The following is a 19,035-nucleotide window of genomic DNA, read 5'->3' as shown; positions in this document are numbered from 1 at the left end:
CACGGGGATCATACGATGAGACTTGACTTTTCCAACAGACACACAGTCCCTCCCACATCTGTGTGCTTCCATATGAAGCCAAATGAAATTTTACTAAGAATCACCAGCTAGAGCTTAATTATTCTTTCCTTGAACAGGTTATAAACTAGACCTAGAAAAGGTCATGAGAAAAGTACAAAAGGTCAATGTCGTGCCACAACTCACTTTGCTTCCTGAGTTTACTAAAATTAGGACGCAGTTCAAAACAGTCCTGACATCTGTCTAGTCACTTAGCTAAAATAATTAGAACCACCTTGATTTTATATAGCCATGTAAAAAAATCATTAATTTTTAATTCCACGGACACAATTTTTACGTCTAATAAGGAAATCTAACTCATACAGGCTGACAGCAGCGAGGACCTTTTTTCAACCAAGTTGGGCTGTTGATAAAAATACAGTCAGACCCAGAGAGGAAAAGCCCAAGCGTGTAAAAAGTAAAACCCTGGCATTCGGTGATAAGCATTGTTTGCACGCATACCGGCAACCAAATGCAAGCTCGGCCACTCACAGCCCCAGCTTCCTTTGCTCCAGGAATACAGGTCCTGGAACTACTGGGGCTCCGCACAGCCCCTGGGGACCCCAGACCCACGGTGAGTTGCTGAGAAGCCGTCACTTCTTGGAGCAGCTCCCGACCTGCACGGGTTCCAGGTGGCCCACCACCTTGACAAGGCTGGTGAAACAGGACTATTAGAAAGGTGCCAATATGCCGAAAACCAGGAGTCTTTCTGTCTAGGAGGAACAGAACATAGTCTGACGCAATCACGTAGATTAAATAAGCCTGACCTGAACCCTGGCTTCTGTGACCTGTTTGGTAGCTACAGGGAACGGGCCCATCGCACCTGCCGTGCCTGCGGGGAATCTGCAGCCCCGACAACTACAGGTGCCTCGGCTTTGCTAGTACACGTAGCATTACTATTGCTGGGATCATGGGAGCTGGGGAAACAAAACACCCAGAAAACTGCCTCATAAAATTCCTTACTTATAATGTGAGTATTCGAACCAGATAGCTGCTTGAAATACTACGAGAAATCTACCTCCATCTAAAACAATTCGTTTTAGGCCTAATCCTACAAAAGCTTCTGATGGACCCTCAACACGCACGCAGTAGGATCCTGAAGCTGGCCGGCCGCCAGCCCACCCATCCCCAGGCAGACGGCATGCGACACCCGGCATCCCAGCCCTGCCTTGCTTTGATATCTCACTTGCTGCTTTTAACGCCAGCGTATTGTGAAGGCACGTAATAGAGTTTTAAAAGAATGGCTGCACATAAAATCACATCTACGATACCCCCAATGGCCCACAGACTCAGAATAAAACTCTCAGTCCTCCTGGGAAAGCAGGATGACTTTCCCAGTTTGACGCACAAGGCAGACCCCTGCCGTACAAAGACGTTATTACACAACTCGCGTTTCTGTGTTTCACGCAGAACATCAAAGAATTTAAATTGTACCGTCAGGGCTGTGCTCTTCTGAAAGCGCACCACAGCTGGCTCTGCTGGACTTCGGGCAGCGTGAAATAGCCGAAGAAAACTGAAGAGGGCTCCGCGTTAACTAAAAAACGTAACTGACATTCGCACGCAGGAAGATAGGCCAACGTGAGCGCTACTTACCTCGGCTGACGGGGCTGCCTTTGTCTCAAGCGAGGTTGGGTCACACTTGCCCTGTGGGAGCAGAAAGTGAAGAAAATTCCTTTCAGTCACAGGGCCTCGTTGACGGTAGCTCCTTAGTGAGGACAGTTACACGGACACTCACCAAGCCTGGCAGTTTTCTGCCTCTAAACATAAATCTCCACATGATTTTCAGTAATTTGAGGAGTTTCACTAGCTTTCAGGAAGCCCTTCAGTAAACACTGAAAGAAGGGAACTGGCAACCTTTTGTGCAACTTTTACGATTCAGCCAAAGGAAGTGATGTTCCCATCACCAACCTCAAAACGCAACCAGAAAAAAAAAAGTCACTTGTTAATCTCCAAACGCACAGCATTTGACTAAGGAGCTGTGCTTATCACCAGGGGCTGGGCTAACGTCTTAAGGTGACTTCAAGGCCCTCCATCCTACAGAAGGTGTTCATTCCAGCTACAGGGCAGAAGAATTCTAATCTGTAAACAGGCTAAGGGACGCCTAATTAAAATTCCAAACATGTTCGGTCACCGGGGTTCAGCCTGGAGACACACACGTCGAGGACACTCTTCCTCTTCCCAAGCCTGTCTTTGGCTGGAATCAAAGTTTGAAATAACCTGAAGATTTTACTTAGGAATGTGACTTTAGGGTCTGGACAACAGAAATCACACCTCTGCCCACTTCTGCACACACAACCTTGTGGATGTGCAATTTTCATTTTCTGCGTTATTCCTCATTTCTCCTCTGGTCTCTGTTCCTGGGCTCAAACCCACTAAAACACAAGATGGAGAAAGGGGCCACATTTAAGTTAATCTCTTTCACCCCTGACTAATAATGGTGGCTCAAGGGTCAGAAGACAGAGGGGCCGAATCCCCGCATGACTTCGGGACACGCTCCTGCCGAACAGGCGAGAATGGGGGCCCTGGGGGGACTCCACCGAGAGAGAAATCTGCACAGCGGTCACTACCATCCCAAGTTCACCCTGCAAGGGTGACACCGCCTCTGTGTCCCAACACCACTGACAGAGGACAGTTACCTGCAAGGGCTTTCATTTCTTTACATTCCTGGTTCTCCACATTGGATGCACGTTAGAAACAAACTCCCAGATCCAATAACCCAGCGCGTCTGGGGACAGAATCCTGGCCCACCGGTCCCTGTAACACCTCCAGGTGCAGCTCAGTGCAGACAAGGCTGCGAGCCCGGCCCCTGCTCTTCTGTCCTGGCTTTATGTCCCCCAGCTGGACGGTGACCGTTAAACGGCAGGAACACGTTTCCTTCTACGTGATTTGCTGCTTGTTTTTGCAGCTCCTTTACCAGCTTGCACCGCACGGGGCACATAGGGCCAACGTCTATGGTCTTTCCACCCACAGTGCTTCTCCCTCCTCAGCAAAAGCTACCTTTCCTTCTGTGGGAAGGAAACCCCACGCGGTCCAGTGAAAGCGACCCCACCACAATCACCCACCCCTGGCGGGGGTGTGAGTCAGGCCCCGTCATGCTTGGGTGCAGTGCTGGCTCAGAGACAGGCATGAAACCCACAGCAGGGAAGGCCCGCCCAGGCTGGAGCCACTGGTGGCCACTATGCAGATGCTCTGAGCCTGGAGTTTGTTACCTAGGAAATGGGCCTGGAATCAAAGATGGAGAGAACGTCAGCGTCCTACTGACAGTTTCAAAACCTCTGGATTCAAACCTGCCAGAAGCCGTCTCTTCAATGACAGGAGCTGATAAACTGACAGTTTTGCTTAAGCCAGTTTGATCTGGTTTCTGCAACTTGAAAAAGGGTGGAGCCCTGACACCACGTAAGTGACGTGTTTACAAATGAATGCCTCACAGCAAGAAATGCGGGTCCCCAGAGCACCACAACACCATGCAGCCACCCATTACCTTACCCCACGACCAAGCCCCAAGGACCGCCTTCTCATGCGGGGTGCACCCTGACCCCGGCCATCCCAGAACCCAGGGACTGTGCACACGGGCACTCACGGTTTGGGGTTCTCCCTGAAAAAGACAAGCTGCTAAATTCTGCATATTCCCTCCTTTAGGATCACTAATCCTCGTTCTCATTTTTCTAGTTCCCCACTTTGCAGATAAGGTTTAGAGAACTGAACGGGGGAAATCAGGAATGACTTAGAAATGATGATTCTCCAGTCATTCCGCAGCCACACTCTCCCGCCGTTGGTCCGTCCTCTTCCTCCCGCTGCCCCCCGGACATCCCCTCCATTCCACGGTCAGCCAAACTCAAACGTGGGTGCACGGGGGCAGGGGCTCTTTCAACTCCAACGGTGAAGCCCCAGGCCTTACTACTGCAGTCCCCGGTGAGGTGGAGAGCACAGGGTGCCTTTCCAGATCCCACCTCCTTCCCCGGAAGCACACGTGCAGGTGGCAGGCGGGCTGGAAGACAGAGAAGGCAGTGGGACGGCGAGGATGCGCACAATTCCCGACGACACCCCCGGCTCAGGGTTTGCTATCGGCCCAGCGGGAAATCCTGACTCTCAAGCAGTCCATGTTCCTTCCTCTTCTTCCTCTTCCCCAGAGCCCATCCTGTCACATCCCGGCCACCTCGTTCACGTCAAAATGTGTCTAGCGTGATTTCAATAGCATCACGGCTAGCTCCACTAGGGAACAAAAGCTAGAGTGCGGTGATGTAAGACCCTTCGTACAAGTGGACTGAACTCCAGGCGTATTCTGTGAAGAGGAAACTTGTCAGCCTTGTTTGTGGGAAACAAACCTGGGCCAGCAATTATTTTTGTGTTTTACTGGTTTGAAATAAAATACCAAACATTTCTAAACAAATGATCAATGACCATTTTGGGAAAAAACGTGGCTTGAATATTTTCGTAAAGCTCTAGGAAGCAGTCGTGTGCCGTGGGGCACGTGAGAGGCATGCGCTGCTGTGCTCACGGTGTTTGGAATTTCTCGTCTGGATGACAAAGCTTTATGTGATCTTTGTGGGTCTTCTAACAGCAGCCTTTAAGTATATAAAGCTGACAGTCCAGTTTCACAATGCGAGAGGGGTCTGGCCCGCTCCCCGACTCCCTGTTTACTAGAAGACTTCGTGTGCAGTCCTCAAAGCCGCATTGAGTTAGGCAAGCAGCTGACAGAATGAATATGCTCTTACTTCCTAAATGAAATTAGTACATGGGACTGATTCTTGGAGAGCTCGGTCCTCTCCAGCCAGGACTTGGCTGGCGTATTGCTGATGTCTTTAATTAACAAATGTGCACACGGTTGACGGCTGCCGGTCTTGGAGAAGGCTGGCGCTCACCCTCCTGCCTGGCCCCGCCACCCGGCCCAGCAGCCAGCACTGCTGAACGTTCAGGAGATGCAGCTGCGTGGGGCTGGGGCTCAGGCCCTGGAGCAGCAGACCAGAGGGTGTTTCCGGGCACCAGGCGCTAGGCGAGTCACTTAACCTCTGTGCCTCGGCTTCCTCATTTGCAAAGCTGAGATGAGGCAGCACCTGCTGTCTGGGGGAGCTGGGAGAAACGAGCTGTACATTTTAGGCGCCCAGCATGCAGGAGCCTCAGTCAGTGTTGGCCACGGGGATGCTGTAGGAAGATGAAGGGGCTCTCCAAGTGGAGTAGTAGACAGGGGCCCCAAGACAGCCCGCCCTTGTCTGCGAGCACTGCCATCCGTTCTGGGATCCCCGAGGAGTCAGCATCCAGGGGCTTGAGTAGATCTAAGGGTCCTTTATTCCACCTGCTGGCTTGTGAAGGTGGAACAGCAAAGCAGAGACAGCAGAGGCACCAGAGACACTGGTACACAGGACTGAGGCCTGCTTGACCCGAAGACCGCGCTGGACACCACCCAAATCCTACTCGTTATGAACAAGTACGCTACAAATCAATGCAACGGTCTGTCGTTTTGGAACCCTTTAGAAATTACCAACACAGTTCACTTAACCTGTTGGATAAACCGTTCCTCTGCCGTACTGAGTCTTAAGTGTCTTTGCATGGCGGTGGCTTCAGTGTCCACATCCACCCCTGCCCCACACACAGCCCTGCAGCGGGGCCTGCTGTTTTGGGGGTGTCTGTGGGTCCGCGTGTCCTATAACCCTGGCTCATCGTGGTGGCTTCTCCCGCCCAGCCTGCGTCGTCCACCACGAGGTGGCAGCAGAGGACGCGGCCCGGGAGAACCTCCTGCCTGGGCACCTGCTGCCGGACAGGCCTCTGTCCTCAGGCCTTACCGAGGCTCCCGGGAACAGAGCGCTGCCTTCACACGCGGACCAACTGTAGGGAAGGCAGGGCTTGTTCTCCATCACCTCTCCTTTAAAGACCCTCCTCTCCCCCTTCCCTGGGGACCCAAAGCTCCAGAGATCCGTGGGCCGTGTCTGGGTTTCCATGGGCTCTAAGGGGTTAATAGGTGTGTTCCGGTGTCAGTCAAGAAACCTGCCCTCTTCAGCCGTTTGCTGGTTTCTGGGCTGTGACCTGTGTCCTTTCTAGATAAAACAAACCAAGGGCTTTGTCACTAGTTGCAGGGGAGGCCAAGCCCTGACTGGATGGGAATGGGTGCCCCTCCTGGCAGCTGCGGCTCCTTCCCCTCTGCCCCGCGATTAATGGACGGAGAGCCGCTCAGAGGTCATCTGCCTCCGGTGAGAAGCAGATAAAGGTACCCGAGGACTATGTCACTGTGCACACTTGGAGATGAGGGAAAACAGAACAGAAAGTGGCTCAATGAATAACTGAGCTGTAAGAAGGAAGCAAAGAGAGGTGAACCCACGGGGGCTAAAAGAGGGGGCCCAGGGGGCTGGACCACCCCTAGGGTCTGCAATCTCTGTTTAGGTTTTTTAAATTTTTCTACATTGAGGTGAATTTCACATAAGATGAAGCAGTTAAAATGTATAATTCAGTGGTTATTTAGTGCATCCATGGTGTTGTGTAACCATTATACTATCCAGTTCCAAAATGGTTTCATCACTTCAGAAGAAAACCCCGTGCGCATTAGGCAGTCCCTCCCCACTCCCCGCCCGCACCCAGGCCCTGGCAACCAGCAGTCTACGCTCTGTCTCTGCGGATGTACCCTCTGGAAATTTCACATCAGTGGAATCAGACTGTGAAAATAAATGAAGGAACCTCATTTTAAATGGAGCTGGGGAGTCCTGAAGGGGCAACTCTCCCTTGTACACCAGCCCTTCATCACCAGCGGGAAGAAGGAAGATGAGAATCACTTTGACGAGGAAGGACACTTTTCACCCAGGAATTTCATCTCCTGATTTAAGAAGAGAAGGAAGGTCCGATTCCTCCCTGCCCCAACGATAAGGCGCTAGCTCCTGTTTGCAGCCAATGAGACACCGCCAAACCTCGAACTCCAGGCTCTTCCCTGGTAAACCTGGGTTCGAAACAACCCTCCCCAGTTGCCTCCTAAAACCTAATACAGGCCAATCTTCCCCTTGTCTCTTTGGATTTGGCTACGGTTTACCATAGCCTGCTTGTCCCAGGTTGCAGTTCCTCTGCTCTTCCCAAGTAAACTCATTTTTCTTAAATAAACTTGTTCTTTGTTCTCTCCAAGGTTGACAAGACGATATGTGGCTTTTTGTGCCTGGCTTCTTTCATTTAGCATCAGCTTTCTGAGGCTCGTCCACACTGTAGCGTGTGCCACTACTTCATTCCACTGTTTGTACACCCCATGGTCTGTTTATCCATTCCTCTGTGGACGGACACTCGGGCTGTTGCCACCTTTTGGCCTTTGTGAACAATGCTGCTATGACCATGCATGTACATGTATGAGCGTGCGTGTATATGAATAAACATGCATGTCCGGGTTTGAGTCCCTGGGTATTCATCTAGGAGTAGAATTTCTTCACTCCTACAAACAGCATGAGCGGGACAAATTGTATCCAACGGCAGCTGGCGAGTACTTGGAGAAATAGGAAATCTCATAACGTTGCTAGAAGGAGAATAAATGAGTAACCACTTTGCAGAGGAATTTTTCAATACCAAGTTAATTTGAAAATGCATGTACCTTGTGGTGCAACAATTTCATTTTTAAGTCTCTAGACCAGGGAGAAAAATTCTAGTGTATGTTCATGAGACATACAAGATTTTCCACTGAGCACCACTTAGAAGAGCAAAACAATGGAAGTCATCTAACTTGGCTCCTTGGTAGCGGAACAGAAAAATAAGCTGGTATTTTTTATGCCATGAAATACTACACAGCACGTAAAATGAATGCAACAGAAGCACATGATCAACATGAATAAACCTCAAAAATATCAAAAAGTTTTTTAAACAGTAAGTTTCAAAGGGGATCCATTTAAAACACACCTATCATTTATAAATACAAACTATTGTGGGCTGAGTTGTGTTCCCTCAAAGAGTCATATTTTGAAGCTCTAGCCCGTAGCGCCTTAGAATGTGACCGTGTGGGGAGATGGGGTCTTTACAGAGGTGATTAAATTAAATAAGGTCATGTGGGTGGCCCTAATCACATATAACGAGACTAGGGCACAGCCACCCACAGAGGGACGCCCACATGGGGACACAGGGTGATGCCAGACATCTGCAAGGCAAGGAGAGAGGTCTTAGAAGAAACCAACTCTGCTGACACCTTGATCTTGGACATCCAGCCTCCAGAACTGAAAGGAGATACATTTCTGGTGTTTAACCTGCCCAGTCATGGTATCTGTTACAGCACCTCTAGCTGACGAAAGAGTCATGGAAGCCAGAGGATTCCTTTGTGGGTCAACCCAGAATAGCAAGAGAACTAGGTCAAAATATCCACTGAGTATTTAAACAATTGTAGTAATTAGATTTGAAATATAAGCCAATCCTAGACATTGAAGAGTCCACTGGGATTGTCTTATGCACGCTTAACGTGCTGTTTATGGCCTTTCTCTGCACCTGTAGAAAATACATGCTTATCTAAAACACTCAGGCGTCCACAGCATTGCTTTGCAAGTCAGTCCTGCGTGGTCACCATGGTCACCAAACCCAGTTTTTCTGACTCTGAAATGTCTTACGCCAAGCAACCACTGCTCGTTCAGTAACACACGTGGCCCATGGCCACCTTGTCCAAATCACAACCGCTTGGATGTCCTGTGTTGTTTTGCTACTACAAAGAGACTATTATCTACTTATTATCGAATCCGACTAGAACATCAAGCTCCTCTCCCAGCCTTTGAGGACTAGAAATCCGTCTAAGTAAACAGTATTGCAGGACTGTGGGGCAGAGCTCTCGCCTCTCATGGAAACACAAACCGTCTCGCTCCTTCCTCTCTGCCTCCATTTAAGAAGGCCCTGCCTTCCGAAGACCAATCTGTATCTGTATACGGATTAAACTGAGGGCAGAGGGCCCGGGTGTGGAGAAGATCCACCTCTCCCACCAGCCTGGAAACAAGGGTATTTAGGACCAAGTTGGGTATCAACTACTCTCCCAAAGAAACTAGAAGCTATTTCATTCTTAACTGTCCACAAATTGATGTGCGTTTTTGGATTATTTGAGATAATGTGAGCGGCTTCTCCAGTCCTTGGAGTGTGTTCCTGCTTAACTCCCCGACTCCCGGGATCCCGCACACTCCTGGGGTTGGGCAGGTGGTCGGCTGGCAGGCCCAGCTGCAAACGACGGAGGGACCGAAGGGCAGCCTTCTTGCCGTCAGAGGGCAGAGCAGCCAGGTGTGGACACGGCATCTCAGATCAGAGAGGGGGCTGAGCCGCGAGCCACGAGACGGCGGAACACAGGAGGGGCGGATCCGGGAGGTTCCAGAGGCGGGCTCTTCCCAGGGAATCGCGGATGAGCAGTCAGTTACATCCCCTACACCTGTCAGCCGCCTTCCCCGACCGAGCTTGCTCTGTTTTCACAAAATCTTGCACGTCCTCCAAGAGGCATGTGGCCTAGGCGATAAGATGTTTGCTTGAGTGGTTTTTCGGGAGCTTGGAGTCAGCGGTGCCCAGTTCGAGCTCAAGTTTGTTAAGACTGGTTGGGACCCACGACCCGCCAACTGGGCATGCGCGAGTGTCCCCTCGGTGACCGTCTGACGCCGGAAACTCCACCCTCGGAGCAGGCCAACGCTGCCATGCGTCCCAGGGAGAAGCCTGTGGGTTAGGTGGGCCTTCCCAGGGCCCTGACGACCTCACCTTTTTCTTCTCTCCAGTCACCTTTCCCCTCCTCCCCAGACCTCAGCTTTACCCCGTGAATGCCGCGAGCCCCTCGCCTCCGGGGAGGTGGATTTGAGATCTGTCTTCCCATCTCCTTGCGCGGCGCCCCCGTGAATAAACCCTTTCTCTGCTGCTGAACCCCGGCTGATGAAGCTGGCGGGGTACCTGGAGCCAGCATTTGGGGCCCCTTGTCCTAGCCTCAGCACCGTTGACATCTGGGGTGCCGGGGGCCGTCCTCGCCCTGTAGCAAGTCTAGCAGCACCCCTGGCCTCTGCGCGCCGGATGCCAGGAGCACGCGCTGCCGCCGCCCTCGTTGACGGCCAAAACCATCTCCGCAAAGTGTCAGGCATCCCCCGGGCCGGGGCGGGGCAAGGTCACCTCTCAATGAGAACCAACCACGGCTTTAGGGGCAAGACTCCAGCCTGTCGGGGCTGCGGGCCGGGTTTGGAGGCCGAGGACCCGGGTATCACAGGAGACTCACACCCACACATGGGGCCGTTAACAGGTCCTGGCCATGCTCTCCAGAACAGCTCAGAAGCCCTGTACTAAGACTGCAGCTCAAGGTCAGAGCCACCAGGAGAAAGCGTGCCTGGGTTCCGAGGCCCAGGGAGCAGGGCCGGCCGCCGTGAACCGTCCCTCGGCACCGGCAGGATCCTTCCAGGCCTGATCCGCAGGGCAGAGGCGAGCGGCTACACCAGGCTCCAGGGGGAAGCAGCCGGCCACGCCGACCAGGGCCTCCCTGCGGTCAGGGACGGGCCCCACCGCTCAGCCTCGTGCCCGACAGAGACCAGGGTGTGTGCAGGGCAGGAGCACGCGCTTGGAATGTGTTTGCAAATCCCCCGGATGTGGGAGTTTCCCAGCACAGCGGCGCTGCCCCTGCCCTGGATGGGCACAGAGACCAGGGTGTGTGCAGGGCGGGAGCACGCGCTTGGAATGTGTTTGCAAATCCCCCGAATGTGCGAGTTGCCCAGCACAGCAGCGCTGCCCCTGCCCTGGATGGGCACAGAGACCAGGGTGTGTGCAGGGCAGGAGCACGCGCTTGGAATGTGTTCACGAGCCCCCCGGATGTGGGCGTTTCCCAGCACAGCGGTGCTGCCCCTGCCCTGGATGGGCACAGAGCCCCGCCTGGGACCTGTCTGCCCAGCCTCAGCCAGAGACACGCCGTTGCTTCCCGGGACGGCGAGTTTATGTGTCACCTGGGCTGGGCCGCGGTGCCCAGAGTTCAGTCAGACACCGGTTTAGCTGTGGACGTAAGGCTATTTTCAGGTGCAGCGCGGTTAAGGTTTAAATCACTAGGCTCTGAGAAAAGCAGATGACCCTCCCTGCAGTGAGTGGGCTGCATCCATCAGCTGAAGGCCTTAGAGGCAGAGGTCCCCGTGCAGAAGGAACCCTGCCCCCAGGTGGCGCACCAGGCTACGTCGTCAGCTCCTGCTGGAGCGGCCAGCCTGCCGGGCCGCCCCGCACGCTGCAGGCCTGCCGGCCCTCACAGCCGCGTCAGTCAGTTCCTCGTAATAAATTTCTTGCCTGTCTCTCTGTACAGATGTACGCATACACCCTGTGGAGCTGTTTCTCTGGGGAGCCCTGACTAGCTCAGTCCCTTCCATTCCTAAGGGCGCTTCTCATCCTGAAATGACAGGATTCTCACAGTCCTTGCAACACTCAAACCCTCCAGCTCGATGTGAAATCTCCCCCTGCCCGGGAAGGGAAGGGACTCGCTGCTTTCTCTCTGACACTCCACGCGGCACCACCCACTAGGCTGCCTGGGCAGCTCAGACCGGCTCTGGAGGCCTCACCGCCATGTCAGGGGTTCAAAGGATGGATAAACACTAGTTGCTCTGTTGGTTTATGGGAGCTATTGCTCTTTTCTTCTACTTACTACAAGGTTTATTATTTCTAAAGTAATTACCTCCTGTACACAATGTTCCAGAAGACATCTGAAGAACAGCAAGCAGATTAGATGCCTCCCTGCCTCGGTCCCCATGGTAACTCCACGAGGTGCAAACTCCACGTTTCTGATGATGAAACGAACACTGACAGAGGGTAAGAAATTTTCCCAAAGTCACACAGCTGGTAGAGCTAGGATTTGAACTGAAATTCACTGAATTCCAAAGCCTATATTCTTAACCATTATAATTTGCTTCCAAGCATTTTGTTTTTAAAAGGCTCAGCGGCCATGGCCCATGGGCCCAGCCGCTCCGCGGCACGTGGGATCTTCCTGGACCGGGGCACGAACCCGCGTCCCCTGCATCGGCAGGCGGACCCTCAACCGCTGCACCACCAGGGAAGCCCCTAAATACTTTTAAAGCAGCTGTGTATGATTTCCAGATCCTCAACTCTTTTCTAAAAGTTATGTAAGAACTCCTCCGGCCAGTTCCCCTTTTCCACCTGCCTCTTCACAATCTCTGCTTCCACTTTGCAAAATAAAGGTACACCTCTCACCCCCCCCCAAACCTTCCTCTGGAGGATGGAAACCCCGAGCGTGGACAGAGCTCCTGTTTGAAACACGAGTAGCTGACTGCACTCGGATGACTGAGGAACCAATCTTCTAGCAAGTGTGACAGTTTCCAATTCTTTACTTTCAACAAATTTGAAGGAGAATTGATTCAAATTTTCAGCTGATAAGAGCGTTAGAAATAATCTTTTGTAATAATCACAAGGTGATTTCTGGCATCCAGCTTGGAAGGAGCTTGAAAACATTCCTGACATTATTCTATCAAATCTTTTTCCTTTTCCATCTTTCACTTCTATTTATGTGACCACGTTGCCTCAGCTCATAAGAATGAAAACTAAAGAAAACACTGATGCTTGGTCCTGCTCACTGTGGCGGCACTCCGTGGATACATGAACCTGGGGGGCTGTGCTTGTCACTCACATACTCTGAATTTCCCATCATTTTACTTGTTATATTTAATAATTATCAAGTTAAAATATTTTATTTTAATCAACTGTATACCAATAACTCTAATAATTGAAAAGAAACTTTAGTCTTGTGGTTACAGAAAATTAAATTTAAAGATCAATTTCAGGGCTTCCCTGGTGGCGCAGTGGTTGAGAGTCCGCCTGCCGATGCAGAGGACACGGGTTCGTGCCCCGGTCCGGGAAGATCCCACATGCCGCGGAGCGGCTGGGCCCATGAGCCGTGGCCGCTGAGCCTGCACGTCCGGAGCCTGTGCTCCGCAACGGGAGAGGCCACAACAGTGAGAGGCCCGCGTACCGTTTAAAAAAAAAAAATCAATTTCAATTTATGAACAGACTTTTTTCTGCCAGAATATAAGGAATAAAAGACTTTCTAGCAAATATTCATGTATATCACATTAGGATAATATTCTAAGTGGCAAGTGGGACGGAAATCTGAATTCAAGGAAAAAAAGGAGTCACAAAACATTTTTGCCTGTTTAGAGAAAAGCATTTTCATGTATTTTTTCAGAAGAATCATGGTAGGTTATCAAATTGCTACAGCATTTAGATTCCAGGGGAAACGCTTAAGAGTGTTGCAAGTGTTTTATTTGGAAATACCAACGTTTTTAAATGTCAGAAGATATCCCCTTTGTAACTAACAAAACTTACTGTTAGATGCAACTCTTTTAAAAGGGTTATCTGCGGGCCCCTCCCCTCACGCCCAGCTAGGGAGACCCCTCTGTCTGGTGCGGGATTTGCAAAGTAGCAGCCCCACTGGGATTAGGGGCCCTACAAGACCAAAAGACAACCCTCAGAATGGGAGAAAATATTTGCAAATGAAGCAGCTGACAAAGGATTAATCTCCAAGATTTACAAGCAGCTCATGCAGCTCAATAACAAAAAAACAAACAACCCAATCCAAAAATGGGCAGAAGACCTAAACAGACATTTCTCCAAAGAAGATATACAGATTGCCAACACACACATGAAAGAATGCTCAACATCATTAATCATTAGAGAAATGCAAATCAAAACTACAATGAGATATCATCTCACACAGGTCAGAATGGCCATCATCAAAAAATCTAGAAACAATAAATGCTGGAGAGGGTGTGGAGAAAACGGAACACTCTTGCACTGTTGGTGGGAATGTAAATTGATACAGCCACTATGGAGAACAGTATGGAGGTTCCTTAAAAAACTAAAAATAGAACTACCATACGATCCAGCAATCCCACTACTGGGCATATACCCTGAGAAAACCATAATTCAAAAAGAGTCATGTACCAGAATGTTCATTGCAGCTCTATTTACAATAGCCAGGACATGGAAGCAACCTAAGTGTCCATCATCGGATGAATGGATAAAGAAGATGTGGCACATATAGACAATGGAATATTACTCAGCCACAAAAAGAAACGAAATTGAGATATTTGTAGTGAGGTGGATGGACCTAGAGTCTGTCATACAGAGTGAAGTAAGTCAGAAAGAGAAAAACGAATACCGTATGCTAACACATATATATGGAATCTAAGAAAAAAAAAAAAAAAAAGGTCATGAAGAACCTAGGGGTAAGACGGGAATAAAGACACAGACCTACTAGAGAATGGACTTGAGGATATGGGGAGGGGGAAGGGTGAGCTGTGACAAAGCGAGAGAGAGGCATGGACATATATACACTACCAAACGTAAGGTAGATAGCTAGTGGGAAGCAGCCGCATAGCACAGGGAGATCAGCTCCGTGCTTTGTGACCACCTAGAGGGGTGGGATACGGAGGGTGGGAGGGAGGGAGACGCAAGAGGGAAGAGATATGGGAACATATGTATATGGATAACTGATTCACTTTGTTATAAAGCAGAAACTAACACACCATTGTAAAGCAATTATACTCCAATAAAGATGTTAAAAAAAAAAATCAGGCACTTGTTTTGCTTCTAGCAGTCTGGCAGTCTCTGATGTGATGAACTCATTTAAATCCTGGAAAATAGTTGTTTCAATTAGGACAACTCCTCAGGAGTTCTAGAAAAATACTTTAAGTCAGTGATTCATCTGAGTCCCAGATAGGAGTACACTCTGGTGCAATTAGGCCCACAGAGTAGGAGTCCGGATAAAAGGTTTTCGGTGATTCTGACACATCTGTGGCAGTGTCTGCCCTCAGCCCTCCCAGAACGCAGGCAGCGGATGAGATGCAGCCCAGCTCCTGACAGGGTCCATCTCCACATCCTGGTCCCCTGCTAAATCAGGAGCTGTGAGCAGCTAAGTTTTTTTTAAAAAGGAAGGGGTTGAGAAGGGAAAGGTAAACTGTAAGAATGCGCTACCCGCCAAATCGCACTTGCATGTATTTGCGTAGTCAGCGTTCCTTCACCTGGGATGATTTCAAATTCCCTCGCCCTTAACTTCATCATCTGTCCCAGGGAAAATACTTTACTTCATGAGAGGCACTGGAAGCATAAGGCTTCCGTTTGCTCTTAATTGCAAAGGACGTTTATAATGTAAAGTAACTGACATGTGATTCTTCACTTCAGCTCTTAAACAGGAAGAATCCAGAAGGAATAAACTTCGACCCTACAAAAGGAACTGGATAAATGCCAAAAGTTTTAGATATAACAGAATTAACAGTGAAACTGAGAAATTCATGAGGTTCTTACGGACTCAGTGTCTCTGCAGAAGAAGACAAGGAAAACAATTTAAACCGGGAATTAGCACTTTCGTAAGTGGTTTTTCAGAAGTGTTGTCATCAGTTTTGTAATAACTTAACCGTGTATCTTTTAAGGACACTTACTCTGTGCTTTTAAAGAAATTTAAAGCATTTAAAAGGCTCTGATATGCTAGACTTATCTAGCATATCAGAGCGAGAAAAAGCATAATTGATAAAGTTATCGATCCAAAGGGAAAACATAGAGGATCCAGAGAAAAGAGAAATGAAATAGGAGGGGCAGGGGGAGGGGAGGTAAAGGGAAAAGAAAGGTTTATACAACTTTTAATGAAACAAATTTTATTTTTATAATTATATTCAACTTTTAAACTCTAACAATTTTATATTAAAAATGTTTCACATACATATATTCACACACATAATTTTAAATCAATGAGTATATTTGATTGCAAAAAATTTAATATTTTGAGAAATCAAATTTGTTCAACTTATGTTTTATCACTTATTAGTTGTGCAAATAGTTTATAACCGATTAAAGGAAAAGGATTAGGAGGAATAATTATTTCATAGTCTTAAAGGTGTGCAATTTCAAAAAGCCAGGGTAGGGTTTGGCCGGGGGCCGTTTTCAGAAAATGTTTTTTTTAAATCCCTCCCTAGACCTCAGCAAACACAGAAGAGAAGTGAATTACTTCCAGCTAGTTGTAGGGACCCTTTACTTTAACTTATTCACAAAAAAATAGAAAAATAGACTAGATAATCAAATAAGATTTTAAAATAAGACCCAGTCTTAGATTTTGGAGGGTCTTAAGTGCTTAAAATAAGGTAGAATTCTGACACCAGGAGATGGGGACATTCCCACAGCAAAGCCACCACCTCTGCTGGGTGATGCCAGGTGCCAGGCACCGGAGTGGATGTTTTTAGATCACCCTCTCGGGGCGGGGGGGGGGGGGTGGTGGTACAGCAGGCACCCCCAACCCCCAGATGGAGAAACTGAGGCACGGGAATTGGGAGCACTAAGCCAGGTGCACCTAGCCCACCATGACCCAGAAGATTCCTTGGACTAGTTACATCAGAGCAAAGTTTAACCAGTGGTTGGAAGCTTTACTAAGAAATAGAGAAAATTAGACAAGCCACCTCATTAATAAACACAAAATAATTTATTTGTATGTAACCATAAGGTTAAACTGCTACTTAAAGTATAGTTACTACTATTAAAGCAATCATCTCTGTGATCAAATGATACACAGCACGTAACATGTTTATAAAATGATGAAATGCGACCAAGTAGAACAATTTTTAAAACCTAAACTGACTGTATGTCATTTCTTTTAACCAATACCCCTTAAATACTGGGTATTAAATATGTCTCTTTGGCCCTGAGGTTTTGTACAGACTAATTAATTAGGGCCTTAAAAAGAGAATGTCCAGAAATGGGACCCAGAAATTACTGTACAGTTTGACTAAATACCCTCCAAAAGGAAAATCGAAAGTATGTGAGACATGAAGCTTCCGCTGGTGAAGCGCACGAGAAGCAAATGGTTTATCAAGCCCAATGGGTGTTACCTGGACAGGTAAAAGGTGTTCACATTTGCAGCGTAATTGTACCAAAAGGTGGTAAGTGCACCCGTGCCCACAGTTCATAAATGCTCCACCAGGATGCCGAGATGCAGACTCAAGTGTCAAGTAACAGCCCTTCTATTTCAGATGTGGTTTTGTTTGGGAAACAGAGGCCCGAGCCAGGCTGGACATCACAGTTATGGGCCCTTAAGCCCCGCTCACCTGGTCAATCTGTGAGGTGAGGACCCCAGCCAGGGTGTCCCTGCCCTTCACCCAGGACCTGGCCACGCTGAGGAGGTGAGAGACATGGGAGAAGGCACAGGTGAGAAGTGGCTGAGAACGAAAAGCCCCCGTGGGCAAGGGGGGGCAGCAAGGGTCCTGGTGAGGGTCCCATGGTCCTTCCTGAAACCCCAGCAGGAGGACATGGGCTGGGCACCCGCTCTAGCAGGAAAGGAAGGAGGCACTAGGGAAGCAAGAGGAAGAAGGGATCCCTGTCACGAGCCCCAAACCAGCAGTTTACCTAAAGATCTGAGTCGTGGCAATCACAGGGCAGGAAGTATCCCGACAAGCCCGGCAACGAGACCTGAATCACAGGCCTGGCAGGACCACCGGGGGCCAAACGCCTGCTGAATTATCTGGATTTCGCAAAACCACGTCCCACACTCAGACTTTACAGGATCTGGGACTCGGCACCCACAGGCGGGACCTTGTTCCACTCTTACGCGTTGTTCACGGTCACCTCGGAAGGAAGAGCTGGGAAGCATATGATGTTTTAATTTGCATAACATCTAGAAAATGTCCCTGAATTTTCCATAGCTGCATTTCTAAGCCATTTTCTAAGATTCACACGTGGAAACTCCCGAGGGGATGAGCAAAAATGGCTGAAAATTGCTTTTAAGATGTTAGAGGATGGCTAGATGTACGGCTGCTGTGGAACTGCCACTGAAATCACACATGTCATTATCAGTCTGTTCTTGTGGAACCCGTACTGTACAAACATGAGCCTCTGAGGATTTTCCTCTTGAAATTTCTGTCAGGTTCCTAAAGTCTTGAAGATTCTGGTTGTTGTTTCGATTATGCTTCTGATCTCCCTAACTGGTTTTTAAAAGTTAAGCGCTACAATGTGAAATAATAAATATGACTAAGATACTATATGGACATAAAGATAAATTCATTAATAAGCTGCAGTTAGGGCTTCCCTGGTGGCACAGTGGTTAAGAATCCACCTGCAAATTCAGGGGACATGGGTTCGAGCCCTGGTCTGGGAAGATCCCACATGCCGCGGAGCAGCTAAGCCCGTGAGCCACGACTACTGAGCCCATGTGCCACAACTACTGAAGCCTGCATGCCTAGAGCCTGTGCTCCGCAACAAGAGAAGCCACTGCAGTGAGAAGCCCAAGCACCGCAACCGCGCGCAGCAACGAAGACCCAACGCAGCCAAAAATAAATAAATAAAATAAATTTAAAAAAAGAAAAAAAAGCTGCAGTTAGCACTAAAGTTTCCTAACATAAGATAAATTATGACCCGCAGGCCCATAAAAATAAAGAGCACCATGGAAGGTCCAGGCATTACCAAGAGTATTGCGTATTTATCCGTATACAAGGACCCTCTATTTGTGTGCTTTATCCCTTTTTTGTTATTATCCATTAATGTTAAAAATTCTATGAAAGATACAAGCATTTTGTGCATTCATGTCCTCTGGAATCCCCCTGTGGGGAGAGCAAAGTTATTCTCTCCTTGAACAGAAGGGATCTGTGCACCTGCACTGACAGGAGAGGTGACGTGGAGCTGGGAGATGAAAAGCATCCCAAATACTTGGACTTCAATCAAAGAAAATGCATGTAGTGAACCCGCAAAAGGAAACCGGTGCGCTGGCAGGTCCAGCAACCAAGGCAGCAGGCTGGCCTTTCCCCTCTCCTCCTGAGAAATTATTATTATTAAAAAGAAATGTGCCAGGCTTCGCTGGTGGCACAGTGGTTGAGAGTCCGCCTGCTGATGCAGGGGACGCGGGTTCGTGCCCTGGTCCAGGAAGATCCCACATGCTCCGGAGCAGCTGGGCCCATGAGCCATGGCCGCTGAGCCTGTGCGTCCGGAACCTGTGCTCCGCAACGGGAGAGGCCACAACAGTGAGAGGCCTGCGTACGGCAAAAAAAAAAAAAAAGAAAGAAAAAAGAAATG

The 19,035-nt window shown here is 49.1% G+C and overlaps 1 protein-coding gene across 2 annotated transcripts in view; it reads right to left on the bottom strand.

Moving 5' to 3' along the window:
- Positions 1–19,035, bottom strand: part of RPS6KA2 (ribosomal protein S6 kinase A2) — a 359,802-nt gene that overhangs the window by 295,088 nt on the left and 45,679 nt on the right. For both annotated transcript variants that reach the window (XR_007470469.1, XM_049695209.1), the window contains exon 3: positions 1,651–1,701. Coding sequence is in view for 1 of the 2 variants with exons in the window: in XM_049695209.1 (XP_049551166.1) it covers positions 1,651–1,701 (51 nt within the window). In the remaining variant the exon portion in view is untranslated. The remainder of the gene's footprint in view (positions 1–1,650; positions 1,702–19,035) is intronic.

Source organism: Orcinus orca, chromosome 12, assembly GCF_937001465.1.
Source record: "Orcinus orca chromosome 12, mOrcOrc1.1, whole genome shotgun sequence".
In the NCBI taxonomy this organism is placed as follows: Eukaryota; Metazoa; Chordata; class Mammalia; order Artiodactyla; family Delphinidae; genus Orcinus; species Orcinus orca.
This window is presented reverse-complemented; position numbering and strand designations above follow the sequence as displayed.